Genomic DNA, 15154 nt, shown 5'->3' with positions numbered 1-15154 from the left:
AAAAAAAAGCAAATAAAAATGTGGTCTTCCAGATCTGGCTTCCTATCCCCACCACCTTCCCTTCCTTGACTAAAAAGAATTTTATTTTACTGTCAATTTTCAATCTGCTGCATTACCAGGATTTACTGTGTTCCATCTCCCTCGTAGTTTGAGGGGACACAGACACCAGCAAAATAGATGCGTTTTAGAACCCCTAAGATATCCCCTTTTAACTGGGACATTCAAAAAAAAAACCCCCAAAAAACATTTGCCACCTAGAATAGTCAAGATTTAATCACCCTTGCAGATGTTACGTACATACTTCCCTTCTGCTCTCACTTGATAATGGTCAGCCAAAACATTTCTAAGCAACACCTATTTTACTGGTCTTGACAGGATCCCAGAGATTCTTCTAAGACAGTTAATGCCAAGCCATTTCTTAAAAAGGCCTTAGTACTATTCTACCAGTGATATCAGCAGTAGGATCTCTGCTGCCGATATAGTGATGGGTTGTTTTACTTCCAGGTTGTTTAGCTTGGACTTACTCCAAGTAGGAAGAAAAAGTGGTAAATTTGCCAGTGTGGCTAGTGGTGCCTTGTTCATACAAGAAATTCCAGCAATGCAATAGCTGGAATGTTAAAATACAGCTCAGCATAGACAAATCTGACCATCTTTCTGAGTAAACCCAACTAGGTTTTGAAGTATGCAACCCCGGCACTACCATTAAGCAGATCACCCGTGACACCTACTTAGACACTAAACTCCACTGCATGTCTTAGTGGGTAGTTCCTACACCTTTATACCATGTTTCTCTCAGCTCATTAAGAATGCTTACCAGGGTGCCACCTTATGTTTGTTACAACATCTTGCCATGGGAGGGCAGCAAATGGGAGAGAGCTGTGACTGAGTAAATGCTAACAACACAGCTCTAAGGAAGACACCTTAAAATTTTCATGGGCACTTGTCAGCAGAGATGCTATGTTTTTCCAAGACTTTTTTCACACAAAGAACTTTGGAAAAGGACAAGAAAAAAGGCAAGTAGGTTTTCAGTTTCACGTATGAGATGGCAGGTAACGTTTTTATTCTCTCATATACCACATGCAGTTTAGCTATAAGAACAACAAAATACCCTGTTAAAATATTCTTTATACTATTACAATGTCATTAGCTACCCCACCGTATAGTTCTAAAGTTCACACTTGTGTTGATTGCTTTAATCCAAGAGGGAAAAGAGGTACTGATTGAAATAAATAAGCACAGTCAAAATGATGGAAATGCACAACATGCCCAGATGTCAGCAAAAAGTAAGAATGAGGTATCATATAAAAAGAACTGTCTGGTTCTGCCCAGTGCTAGGAGTCTGATTTTTCAGGAAAAGTATAGTGACTCAGCATACAGAAAGGTTTTCAAATCCTTTTTGTGCAAACTATTCCTGCATACATATTAGAACGAGAGATTAACATTCAGTCATCACCGAAATTAGGCTGAAATTTCAGACCAGAAAGTCATCTGATCTTCTAGATCAAAATTTTGTGCTGGAATATCATTAATAAGCTTCTAATAAAACTATTACGAGACTGGCTGTTAGCCTTTCTTCAGAGCAAGGCTGGAGACATGTACCCTGATGTTTTAGCATCATTACTTAGTCTACCAAGATAATGTTAATTTAGGATCTCAGAACACCTCGGCGCTTTGGCTTCCTCCCCCTACATGGCCTGGAGTGGCATATTGGAACTAAGGAAACATGCAGAAGTTCAACCCATAAAAATCTTAGCATTTTAAGCAAGGAGATGCAACTAAGTTAGAGTTGGACCACCCAGGGTTACACTGCAGGAACAAGACCAGTAACTAAGATGGCATTTACAACCGCACACAAATATACCCCATACTAACCAGTTTTCCTCTAAGCTGGGCAGCTGAAGACACAATGACCACAACTTGGGTCCTTGCTCTGCCAATCTAATCTGCTTGACAAGAACACAAATGTGGCTATGTTGGGCACCAGAACAAAACGGTGTTCATTCCTTTTTCCTCAATTTTGGTCAAGATGAAAATGCCTCTTTGCCAAGACACAGCAAACCAGGGACTGAAAGGCGTCAGGCACTGACTACATGAAACATCAATACTTTCAGCTACTAATCCATATAAACCCAATAAATAATTCATAATTACATATAAATTGTGCACCATGGATGCTGAAAAGTCCTCGAGGGAGACAAGCTCAATAGGCATTCTTTACCCTTTAAGAGCAAAAATCCCTCTTCATAACTAGAACTGTCAATCTGAAAGTCCATGGTCTGCAGAGAAATACTTTAACCTCTACTACATATAGATGCAAGGCTTTATTATGTTCTTATCCAAGTGGCTTTGTACACTTAAGCCACTGTTTGCATCGTAAATGGTAGCTATTCCATTAAGACTAGCTTTTCAAGGGATTCCCTCACACCTCTCCACCTTTCTTTGCAGGTACGTAGTGTTCTTGAATCTAAGAAAGTGAAATTTACTCCACAAAGCAAGTCCCTTGCTTTGGCTGAACAGTGTTTTTTGTCTTTGGGAATGCCAAGAAGAGAGTTTAAGCTGAAGCTCTTGTGCAGCAGCTGTTCCCTTGCTGTTCCAGACTCTAATTCCCAGTTTCTTCCTTGATGTTTCAGATGCACAGTTTTCAAACAGGCAGGAGCTCCGGGGGATACTCTCCGTAGCAATATTTTGCAATGGGGTCTCTATAGGTGTTTTCATGCTGCACACTCTGTTGGGAAGAGAGGGAGAAGCCCTTAGGAAAACACAGGCTTGTTAAAAAACACCTCTCTAGTGTAAGAATACCTTATTCCCTTTCCATAAAGGGCAGTAAACAGTGCTGTTTATATGCTGTTGTGCTCCCCCACCCCCAAGATACTACCATGGTATCAAAAATTTGAGTTTGCAACATTACAACACACAGCTGTAGACCTGTAGCCAGACACCGTTTACTGGAAGTTCCCAGGCAAGTTGCACTCAGATTGCTTGAGTTCCCAACCACCTAGGTATGCAATGCCAGGTTTTTGCCCATGCACATATACTAAGCAAACTCCATTAAACAAAACACAAATACAATAATTTGCAGTAGGTGAAACCAGAATCAACCCACCCTCAAGCTTTAAGGGTCATTTGAATCTATACCCTTAATTTATGATTCATATCTAGTGTGTAGTATTAGTGTTTGCTTTGATACAAAGTACAGGGATTGTCCCTATCGACACCTTCCTATAGGTTGACTGTTTTGGTTGGAACAAAACTACAGATAACTCCGCTGGCTTTAAGATTTGTGGCTTTAATTATAGATACTCAGCTTTTGTTTATTTTTAACATCAGTTAAAAATACTATAGTGAGCAGATTTACACTGGTGATTACCCAGATGAATGTCAGCTCATGGGAATCTAACATGGTACTACCAGGTAAATAGTCTCTGAAGCTGCTAGGAAAAAAAGCACACTTGTCCTCCTGCATGGCTCCCTCTCTCCCTCAAAAGGGACTGGTAACTCATTAGGGTAAGCAGAACTGTAATTGGTTGGTTTCATTCCAGCCTAGTATTCTTTATGCTGTGTATCTCTAAGTAAAAGTCAGCATCTACTTCTGTAATGCTCAGAGTGCTTTTTGTGTCTAGTTTAGAGACGGTCTCCCCTCTTTTTCAGACAATACCCAAAGATCCATATCCTACGTATGTGTATACATGAAGATTTAGATATTCACAGCATCAATTTCCCCTTCCCAATCCCTTTCTTAGATACTTTTTGACTTCTCCTTTTTCTACGTTCCACTTCACACTGGACATGCTGTTGCATCTGACCTGTGATGAAGTCCTGCATTTGGCCAGACACAACTCAAAGTGATCTTCCACAGCCATGAAGAGGTTCTGGAAAGCTATAGCTGCCCGGTTCAAGAAACGCTCAAGAAGATGTTGCTGGGAAAACCAGGGGGAGAAAGAAAGACTAACATAAGTTACTTAAGGAAGTGGAACAGGAAAAAAAGAGTAGATTTTTTCATTAACTTGCAGAAGCAATTAAGGCTACAAAAGAACAGAGTCACCCAATACTTCTCGTTCCCTTGGTTTTTTTAAATGTCTACTATGAATATCTCGTTTTTTATAATAGAACACAAGGCATTTGGAACTGTGCCTGGTTCATGAAATACAAGGAAGCATTGCAAAACAGAGTCAAAATAGCATTAAAAAATAGCAATAATGAAAATTTTGAAACCAAAGAACCACAAAGGATCATTCTGTGGCCAAGACACTTTACTGGGAACAAGGAGATCTGGGTTTGTTTTCTGACACTTAAAATCTTTGTGCCTTGGTTTTGCTTTCATGTCCACTAGGAAACAATTACATTTCTCTTCTGGGTAAGGAATGTTTTTAATCAGTTGCAACAATGATAGCGGCTGTAAACAGATTGCAATGGGTGTGCGTCCAGGCCAATGTCCCCTGCTCCTGGGAGGAAATGATTTGCATTATCCTCCACAAACTTACTCAGCCATGAAGAAACACATCCATATTGCTGTCATAAACAAAAAGCATGATATACTAAACTCTCCTGAGTTTCATTCCTACCAGAACCTCTGGATAAATGTTACGGGCAGCAAAAGGAAAAATCCTTCCCTTGAAAAATCTGAAGGACATTGAGAAGATGCAAATTTTATTCCATGATTGATCTGAGCTGTGTCTCATTAAGTGAAATACCAGAACATCATGATGGCCTGGAGGCATAACTGCATTCTCTAATGGTGCATCTGCTGGCATCCTACATGCCTGACAATGGCTTACTACTAAGCATCCACAAAGATAATTAAGAATTTCACCTGAAATGGGAAGCTGCAATAGCATTTTCTAGGCTAGGAGGTTAAATATTAATATAAGCTATTATTACAGCTTGCTAAAGGGAGAAACCTCCCCCCAAAAAAACAATTTTGAAGGAATCTGTCCCATTAGAAAAACAGAGTTTTGCTGAAATTGAAAGGGTTTGTGAAACTGTGCTAGTTTTCTAAAGTTTCATTTTGGGGCATGGGTTGTAGGGCAGAGTAGTGTTTACAACTTCGAAACATCCCTTTTCAACCTTTTCAGAATGAAATTTCTCAGTTTTTGTTCTGACACGACTAGGTTTTGAATGTTTAAATATAGAAGAAACAAGCAAAAGTTAAACTCAACAAAACATTGTGACCAAACTACATTTTCCTCTCCTTTCTGTTCTCATTATATAACAAAACATACAATTCATGGATTTTGTAATGGAAAAAGACAAATGTCAAAATCATTCACAAAATGTAATTTGTCCTCTGCAGAGTGCTAGTTGCTATACAGTATTTATAGGACAATCTGTTATGGGTCCTCACAGGTTCTCTCAGTTTACAGGTTCCCCTGTAATGAACACACTCCTAATTAATTAAGATCCTTGGACACTAAGCCATATAAGCAAACTAAGAACATATGAAAAACAAGAGAAACTCTGGGCACCTTGTTAGGCTGCAGGCAGCAGGAGACGCAGTATTCATACACACTGCAGCAGCCGTTGGGCAGGCAGCTGTAACAGCTGTACAGTTTTGTGTGAGGCACGTTGACATTACAACAGCCATTCACCAACAGGTCTTTCCTTTCACAGATGTAGCCTGAAACACAAAGAATAGCCCTAAGCAGGATCTACTCCCCAGCATCTCTCACAGGAGCAGGCTCATGCAATGAAATGGTGCTGTAATAAAGAGTGCACATGTGTAAAGACTATGGTATATGTAGAATCCTATAATTCAAGAACAGGTAAGCCTGAGGATGTCTTATTCTGATTTATATCCATAACCAACCTGACATTTGCCTAACAGGAACTTTTTTATGATGTGATCTGTAAGCTGTTTTGAGACTAGGATGTCTCAAGATTCAGCATCTCCTACATTAGTATTGCATAGTCATATTATATATACATTGCACATAATGTAACACTAAAATGTGTTCTCTAAATGATGAAAGCTTCCAAGATTTTGCACAATCCCTTACTGTGGGAAGGAGGGGAAAGGAAGTACAGTAATTACATGTAGCACCTGCTTAGGTTAATGTTATTTCCATTCTCAATCTGAAAAAGAGCCTGATTATATACATAATGTTGACAGCACTCAACATTAGAAGGATTCTTAACTGCATGTGTCCAGAATTGCGTATACCTAGTGTTTCTGGATATAAGAAGAGTAATCCTAACTTTACTCACAAGTAACTAAATGTCTAGTATGGCTCACTTCAGTTTCTATTTGTACATCCCACAGGTTACCACAGAATTTTTGCATGACAGGGAATCTGTGGTCAAGAAAGGCCCAGCACTCAAGTAAGAGGCGTATGATGCATCAAAGTCTTTCAGAAGCATGTACAGTGCTTGGCTGCTTTTAGTGTTGCCCTCTGTTTAAGGAAAATGACTAGCTCATTCTGAGTGCTTTTGAAATCTAAACAATAATAGTAATATAAAGGTGACGTGATCGGTCTCACGTGGAAATACTATGTTCTTCCACAAGTTCACACACACACACACACACACACACACAGAATATCAGAGTCTCTGGAATAGTGAATTTATTTTTGCAACTTTTTATTGCCCAAACTTCCCTTAAACAAAAAAAACGGGGAAAAAAAGCCACACAGGAACTGCTCAGGCTGTCAGACTTACCAGGGTTGGTTTGTTTTTACATTCTTTCCTCTCTATGGCCCAGATTCTTAGTGAGTAGTAGTGCCTCCTACTGAAATGAGGCATGTTCACAAATGGCACCAACTACCTCAGGTATGAATTTTGCAAGCAACTTAACAGAATCCCAGAGACAGCTAGAGCAACTTACTTCACTGGGAAACAGTATTGTGCCAGGATGCAAGACATTTCCACATTGGTGTAATTCACATCCATTTTCTACACTGATGTAAATTACTTCGGGATTCCAGGCAGACAATGAGCAGCTTATCCCAGGGCGGCAGACTTAGTTTAGGCTACTATTACCAAGCCTCTCCATTAGGTTCCAGGAAGCAGATAAAAGAATGTTTGTTTTGCACAAATGATTACTCCTGGGTGAGCCGCAGGCACATTGCACAGACCTTGCTGTAACTTACACCAAAAGTACCATATACTAATTCTACACTGAATTAGATAGAATTACCCTGGGGTTGGGGTTTAAATCATCTGTTGGCTATGTGTGCACACAGCTGTAAAACATGTCAGGTATCCATAGCCTTCTATCATGAAGGAGCATTTCAGACATTACCCCAGAGCAAAATAGTTTACTGTATAAAGTTTACTGTATAAAGAATGCATTTAGAGTAGAGGGACTGCTACTTGAAAATCGCAGCAAAGATCTAAAGGTAGGCAAAGCCATCAGCATCATGGTCTGCACAAGAGATTCTTTTCAGTAGCCTTACCCAGTTCATCTGTAATGAGGAGCTTCCCTTGGACAGAATTCCTGCACTGGTTACTCAGCTGACTGCTGTTTCCCAAGCTGAACTGCACCTTCCATACAATGGGCTGCTCATGGTCCTGTACCTGAAGGAGGTTTCGATCTCGTACTGACCTTTCTTCCTGGCAATGACATAGAAGAATGGAGGTGAACATGCAGATTCCTTCTCTTACTTCATTCTGCCGAGTGTGCAATTCATAATCATGGAAATTAGAGCTGGAAAGGATGTCAGGAGATCATCTACTCCAACCCCCTGCTCAAACAGAACCATGTACTTTGCAATCCCACATAAACAGAAGTTTATGTTAGCAACAAGAGGAAGGTCAGGGAAAGGGTGGGTCCCTTATTGAACGGGGGAGGCAACCGAGTGACAGATGAGGAAAAGGCTGAAGTACGCAAAGCCTTTTTTACTTCCGTCTTCGCAGGCAAGCTTAGCTTCCAAATTACTGCATGGGGCAGCACAGTTTTGGGAGAAGGTGAGCAGCCCTCAGTGGTGAAAAGAACAGGTTAGGGACCATTTAGAAAAGCTGGATGTGTACAAGTCCATGGGGCTGACTGCACATCCACTGGCCATTATCTTTGAAAACTTACGACAATTGGGGGGAGGTCCCAGACTATTGGAAAAGGGCAAATACAGTGCCTACCTTTAAGAAAATTAAAAAGGAGGATCCAGAGAACTACAGACCAGTCAGTCTCCCCTCATTCCCCAGAAAAATTAGGAGCAGGATTTCTAAGCACTTGGAGAAGAAGAAAGTGATCAGGAACAGTCAGCATAGATTCACCAAGGGCAAGTCATGTCTGACTAACCTAACCATCTTCTATAATGAGATAACTGGCTCTGTGGATGTAGGGAAAGCAGTGGACATGATATACCTCAACTTTAAGAAAGGCTTTTGATACAGTCTCCAAAAGCATTCCCACAGCAAGCTGAGGAAGTATGGGTTGGATGAATGGACTGTAAGGTGGATAGCAAGATGGCTGGATTGTTAAGTTCAATGGCTAGTGATCAATGGCTCAAGGTCTAGTTGGTAGCCAGTATCAAGTGGAGTGCCCCAGGGGTTGGTCCTGGGACTGATTTTGTTCAATATCTTCATTAATGATCTGGAAGATGGGATGGACTGCACCCTCAGCAAGTTTGTGGATGACACCCAGTTGGGGGGAGCAGAAGACATGCTAGGGCTAGGATTCAGAGTGACCTCAACAGATTGGAAGATTGGGCCAAAGGAAATCTCATGAGGTTCAACAAGGAAAAGTGCAAAGTCCTGCAGATAGGACAGGAGAATCCCATGCACTGCTATAGGTTGGGGACCAACTGGCTAAGCAGTAGCTCTTCAGAAAAGGACCTCGCAGTTACAGCAGACTATAAGCTTGATATGAGCCAACCGCGTGCCCTTGTTGCCAAGAAGGCTAACAGCATACTGGGTGGCATTAGTAGAAGTGTTGCCAGCAGATCAAGGGAAATAATGATTCCCCTCTTCTGCACTGGTGAAGCTACATCTGGAATACTGTGTCCACTTTTGGGCCCTCCACTACAGAAAGGACGTGGACAAGTTGGAGAGAGTCCAGTGAAGGAAACAAAAATGGTGAAGGGACTGGGGCACGTGACTTGCGAGCAGAAGATGAGGAAACCAGGCTTATTTAGCCTGGTGAAGAGAAAACTGCGGGGGGATTCGATAGCAGCCTTTAACTACCTGAAGGGTGGTTCCAAAGAGGATGGAGCTAGACAACGGGCGGGCAAAGTTTGGCCCATGGGCTGGAGTGAGCCCGTGGCGGACTCCATTTCCCAGCAGCCCCTGCCAATGTCCCTGAGGCTGGTTTCCATGGAGACCCCAGGAGTCCTGAGGTCATGACAGTGTAGGGCCAAGGTTTCCATGGAAACCAACCAAAGTAGTGCTGGTGGGGTACATGGCTGGGTGGGGAGCTGCTCCAGGGCCTCGGCCGGTATCTTGCAGTGACAGCACAGGCTGGAGCCAGGGCAGAGCTGTGATCTGCTACCTGCATGCCCTGGGCAGCAGTGTGCAGGCAGCAGATCACAGCCCTGCCCCACAGTGTCACTGCCACAAAATCCCAACCCCTGCCCCAGCCCTGCACCCAGCCAGCACTGCTTGGGCCGGTCTCCATAGAAACCCTGGCCTCACGCTGTCATGGCCCCACTGCTCCTGGGGTCTCCCTGGCACCTGGCTGGACAGGGACTGCTGGGAAGGACCAGCAGCCGGATCTGCCATTTTGCCCACCCCTGTGCTAGACTGTTCTCAGTGGTGGCAGAATAAGGAGCAATGGTCTCAAGTTGCAGCAAGGGAGGTTTAGGCAGGATATTAGGAAAAACTCTCTCACTAGGAGTTTAGTGAAACACTGGAACAAGTTACCTAGAGACATGGTGGACTCTCTAAGCTTGGAGGTTTTTAAGGCCCAGCTCAACAAAGCCCTGGCTCGAATTATATAAATCAGGAATGCTTCTGCTTTGAGCAAGGGGTTGGACTAGATGACCTCCTGAGGTCACTTCCAACCCTAATTTTCTATGATTCCATGATCCCCAACTATCTCATCCCAGCCAAGACTTGGTATACCTGGGTCTTAAAAACCTCTAAGTATTGGTGATGCATAGGGGGTGTACGCAGGTGCACATGCACCCCCTGATATTGGCCATGCACCCCCCTGGAAGCTGTAGCCGTGAAACCAGAAGTGCTGCTGGAAATGCACTTCCAGTTCCTCCCCTACCCCAGTCAGCAATCGGCTGCTGGGGACACCACCGCCCCCCTGTCGGCTTGGGAGGCACCAGTCGCCCATGCCTCTAAGGATGGTGATTCCACCACCTCTCTGGGTATTGTTTTCCCTAACCAAACATATAATTGTTACAAATCTCAAGTCAGATGAAACTTCAAGAAACACTGCACTAGGAAGTGACACTCAGGTTGTCACAGGAAGTGGTTTACCAGAAAAAGTGGTTTACCATATGTGGCATGCAACATTAAATCGACATAATTAGAAGACAAATAACAGGGTTGTAATCATTATTGCAAATTACCAAATGCATTATAATTCAGATAGTTATTTCAGATCATAAAAGTAGTTTTCTCTTCATTAAATAACCAATATATCCTGCAAATTGTTTCAGCATCAAAGAGTGGGCTCCCCTCTCCACACTTTACCAGCCCCCTTTCAAAAGCAGGGGACCGAAGAACAGCAGGACAGGCACTTCTGCAATACCTTCCATGCATGGATCCCAAACAGTAGTAATCATCTCTCATTGCCCACCCCTCATGAGGTTGTAAAATAGTACCTTTTCCAGTTCACAGGGAGAAATTTAGGCAGATAGGTTAATCTTAAACTACTGTTCTTGAAAGCATAGACTTTAAACACTATGGAAAAATTACTAATGCTATACACAGACTGACCATTAAAGGTGCTTTCCTCTAGATCATACCAAGTGAACACTTGAGGATATATGCTGGAAGTCATTCAAGAACAGCTAGGCCAAGTCTATTTAGAGATCAAGTAGATCTTAAAATACTTCAGGTTGTGTATGGAAAACCAGGCTACAAAAAGAACCTTCCAAAACCGCTCTGCAAAGAAGAACAGGCACAAGCCAGGTTACTTATGAGTGACACTTAAAAGAACAAGTGTTAAGAAAGCCAGTTGTCCCTAGAATTGTTGAGGACTTTGGAAGGGTATTATTAAGAGACTAAATACCTCTCTCTTCTAGCAAAGATCTAATTAGGTAGATATTTTTGATGAAGCTCATTTACAAAAGTTGGTGAAGTAGTTCTTATTTTTACCAACAGAACTGTAGATCATTTTAAATAAAGACTTTTTTTTTTTTTTTTTAACACAAATAACCTGCAATTTCAAGGTCAGCTATTGAAGTCTTATGCCCAATTTCCATTACGTTTTAACACTTTTGCTAACAGGTTCCTGAGGTTGGCTTAGATCCTGCTCCTCCTACAGGAATTTACATACAGAGGCCCTCATGCCTGCACAATGTCCTGTTCTTGAATCAGGACCAACAATGCTGGAAGAAAAGAAACATTAACACACGACGAGGAGATCCCTCACTATTTTAACTAACTCCAGGCCTTAAAAAAATGATCGTCTCCTGTTTTATTTTTAAGTGACTCTGCAAAGTTTAACCAAAAGGCAACCTTTAAGAAAAAGTTTTCTGGCTTGTATATTCACGCAGCATTTAGCACCGAGCAAGATGCACCCTCGGTCCCAAGAAGCCCACAGTCCAGGGGCCCAGTTCTACCAGGACTGGCTAGTGTCTCCTAGGCACGGCAGTTTCTGCAGGATTAGGCCTCAAGTGATAAAGAGGAGGTGAAAACAGAGAAGGGGGACATTTGAAATGCAATACTGACCTGCTTGAAGGTGCTGGTAAGAAAGTAGATGAGGGAAAGTCCAAATACAATGCCCAGCACCCAACGCTTCCTCAGCAGCTTGCGCCACACCATGGACACAAGCTGCACCATCCCCAGGACCCCCAGGGTGAGGATCCTCTGCTCTTGCCACTGCTCCTCCGCCCCGCGCTCAGCACTCCCCCGGATTTCCCCCCACACCCGCCGCCTTGCTACTTTGGGGGGCTGGAAAAAGTCTCCAGGGCCAGACAGGTTTTCCCCGGCGCGTCATGCCCAGCGGCAGCCCTCGAGCCCTGCAGGCGGGGAACAGCAGGACAAGCCTGAAGGGCACAAGCGCCGGGCACGGCCACGGGCAGGCCAAGGCTCACGGGGGGCACGGGCTGCAGTGAGACCCCCCCAGGCCGGGCCGGGCCGGCAGCCGGCTTTCCCGCGACCCGGGGCCCGGAGCCCTCCCCGCCGCGCCTCTTCCCAGCACGGCCGCCGCCGCCGCCGCCGCCGCCGGGGAGGAAGGGGCGGGAGGCGCGGAAGTCACGTGGCGGCTGCTCGCCCGGGCCTGGCCGCCGGACGGGACGGGACGGGGCGGCCCGGGTAGGTAGGTAGGTAGGTAGGTGGGTGCCTGTGCCCGTGCCCGTGCCCTGCGAGCCGAGGTGGCATGTTTGGGGCTCCGCTCGGGCGCGTGGCGCCGGCAAAATCCACCCAGTGTGGGTGCTCGGTCTCTGGAGACACCCTGGTTCGCGACCCCCTCGTGCTGGGGCGGGGCTCGAGCATCGCCTCGTTCCTCGCCCCGGAGCCGGGCGCTCGCCCTGCAGCGAGCCGGCTCTCGGCTGCCGCTGAAAAGCAAGTCCTTCTGCTGGGGCTGGGGGCGTGCTGCACAAGAGAGACCGATGGAGAGCCAGCTTTACCTTGTGTTGAGAGCTAATGGAGTCCTAATAGGCTGAGCTTAAAGTCAGGGACTCTTGACCTCTGATGCTGCCCTCGGACTAGGTTTACTCTAGGCCGACTCCTGCGCTTAGGCCAACCTAGACAGACCTCAGCACTGGCGTGAAGTCCTCTGGCCTGCGTGGGCCTGACTTGGACCCGCCACTTCATTCATCTCACTGGCTGCATTAGAAAAATGGGAGTAACGTTACAGGGGCTCTCTGAAGTGTTGTTGACTTGTATACCGCACCACAGTAACATGCTGTTAAAACGCCAAGTGTTGATACCGTGCGACTGGATTTTTTTCTGTAAGCCGTTCCAAAACCTGAAATGCAACCTTGAATTCAGCAATAGTGATACAGCAGAAATTCTGCTCGTGAGTCGCAAAGGACGTGTCAGGAAAGCAAGTGCTGTCTGGGGTGTTGATGGCTGTGCATCTACATCAGGGGCAGGCAAAATGCAGCCCACAGGCCAGATGTGGCCCGCCAGGCCACTCTATCTGGCCCTCAGGGCCCCTAAAAAATTTAGAAAATTCATATTTATCTGCCCCTGACTACCTATCATGTGGCCCTTGATGGCTTGCCAAAACTCAGTAAGCGGTCCTCCACCCAAAATAATTGCCCGCCCCTGATCTACATCCTTGCTACGTACTTTAAGCCACGTTCTGAGTGCCCACTAGTGATTGGTCCAACTTACATGAAAGCAAAGGGATTTCCAAAGGGATGGCTCTTGGGAGGTTGGAGCCTGACGTTTGGAAGTTGAGACTGTACCACCACTGTCCACATCTAGACAGCATTGACTCATCTGTTCATCTTGATATAGACAGAATAAAGTGCTTTCTGCAAGCTCTGGGTTTTCAAGGCTTAACTATATAAATCAAGATCATACCTATTTTTTGCATCTATTCAAATCCTACTGTACAACATCCTTAACAGGGGGTTGCCTGTATAGTCTACCTGGAATAGCCCATCTGGGTGGTTTATGACTTATCTCCAGTAATCAGCAGACTGTATTTTGGTTGTGGAATGTATGTGTAAGTGTGTATGAACATACCACGCAAATGCAATTTTGGGAACACTTTAAGGAGAGAAATGCTAGGTAAAAGATTTATTTTATTCTTGCATCCATGATTTATGCTGTTCAGGTGCACTGCTGTGCTTTCATTTTGCCCCATTGACTTCATTAGATCTCTGCATAGGTGTGACAGTCTCCTCACTTGTTGTAAACTCAGGATACATAATGGGTCACTTGCAGAGAAATGCATGCTCTGTTTCCATATATTAGCCTTCCAAATAAAGAATGGGGGGTGAGGAACATGGAAACATGAGGCAAAGGAGAACAATTGCTAAATTACATGTTTTATCTTTTTCTTCCACAGCTTCACACAACCTAAGGCTGTTTGATGATCAGTTGGGGAATATGACCAGAATGATCATATCCTTATAGAAGACAAGTATGTGTGTCACTAGATATATAATCTCAATGCCAGAATTATTGGAAATCAAAACTTTCCAGTTAAGTGATGCTAAAAGACCCCCCTGTCAAGGATGACTTACAGGATTTAAAGGATGTATTCCAATCTCTCTTAAACTGCCTATGAGATCCTGGCTAAATCATTTGGGTGGAAAAAAGGCCCCTCTTTGCCTCTGTTTCCCCATTAGTAAATGGGCCTAATAATTCTAACCTTGATAAATACTTTTGCACAGCTTCATTCATGAATAGTCTGTGTGACACTGTCCATTCTTGCTTTCAGAATGAAATTATTATATGTATATATATATATATATATATATATATATATATATATATAAAACAACTTTTTGAACTGTAAGACGGTATCTTGCAAACCAGCTGCTTGAGAAAGGAAGTTAACTAATATAAAGTCTTCATCCTAATTCTGTGAGAAGCTGCTATAGTTCAGGGTCTGAAGTTATTATAGTTTCTGTGCCTATTCATCTGCTACACCAGACCCTAATTCGTTTAACAAATTGATGATCCTAAAATGAATGATATGATATCTCATACATGCAGAGGTTTGAGGGCAATGTGAAGAGTTTGCTATTGGGGATTTGCCAGAATTGCAGTAGATAATAACATTGTCTGGGTTCTTGGTTGAGGTGCAGTTTTCATAAACACTTTTTGTTCTTTTTTCCTTTGTCTCCTGTTGTATTTCCTGAATATTTCTTTCAGAAGAGAAGAAAATCACATGGCTTGAGAGCAAATGTCAGTTCAGAGCCCCTCTGCTGATTGGCCTGGAGACCCTCTTCAGATTGCCTCGTTATGGAATTCTGAAGTCCGTGTTGATCATTCACTTTGTACCACTTGATTTTGAAGACGACCTTGGTCATTCTTGCTGGCTCGGAGAGCTGTTTCTATGGGCTACCATTAATCAGTGGTGAAGTTTTTGAGTGTTGTTTTTCACAAACATACTAAACCTGATGCACTCTAGAGCCGCTGTTCTGAG

General features: G+C 43.8%; 2 protein-coding genes across 8 annotated transcripts in view; one reads left to right on the top strand and one right to left on the bottom strand.

Moving 5' to 3' along the window:
• Positions 1 to 1038: 1038 nt before the first annotated feature.
• On the bottom strand, positions 1039 to 12187 carry SPRING1 (SREBF pathway regulator in golgi 1). 2 transcript variants are annotated; one of them, XM_019493707.2, is made up of 6 exons: positions 11776 to 11864; positions 10819 to 10986; positions 7389 to 7545; positions 5463 to 5614; positions 3804 to 3917; positions 1039 to 2725 (listed from the first exon to the last, which is right to left on the bottom strand). In XM_019493707.2, exons 2-6 carry the CDS (start codon positions 10819 to 10821, stop codon positions 2642 to 2644), a joined length of 510 nt encoding a protein of 169 aa, XP_019349252.1. In that variant the 5' UTR covers positions 10822 to 10986; positions 11776 to 11864; the 3' UTR covers positions 1039 to 2641. The 2 variants fall into 2 exon arrangements, with proteins under 2 accessions (XP_019349252.1, XP_006266466.1); XM_006266404.4 differs by lacking the exon at positions 10819 to 10986 and having other exon boundaries at positions 11776 to 12187.
• A 100-nt stretch (positions 12188 to 12287) lies between these two features.
• RNFT2 (ring finger protein, transmembrane 2) overlaps positions 12288 to 15154 on the top strand; it is a 50716-nt gene continuing 47849 nt past the window's right edge. Inside the window, exons 1-3 of one of the 6 annotated variants that reach the window (XM_019493704.2) lie at positions 12288 to 12360; positions 14069 to 14143; positions 14884 to 14983. In XM_019493704.2, coding sequence (XP_019349249.1) covers positions 14912 to 14983 — 72 coding nt within the window. In that variant the 5' untranslated portion in view covers positions 12288 to 12360; positions 14069 to 14143; positions 14884 to 14911. Of the gene's footprint in view, positions 12369 to 14068; positions 14144 to 14880; positions 15086 to 15154 lie in introns of all 6 variants that reach the window. The other 5 variants (XM_006266405.4, XM_019493706.2, XM_019493702.2 and 2 more) reach the window with 5 other exon arrangements.

The sequence above is a fragment of the Alligator mississippiensis genome, chromosome 10 (genome assembly GCF_030867095.1).
Source record: "Alligator mississippiensis isolate rAllMis1 chromosome 10, rAllMis1, whole genome shotgun sequence".
Classification (NCBI taxonomy): Eukaryota; Metazoa; Chordata; order Crocodylia; family Alligatoridae; genus Alligator; species Alligator mississippiensis.
This window is presented reverse-complemented; position numbering and strand designations above follow the sequence as displayed.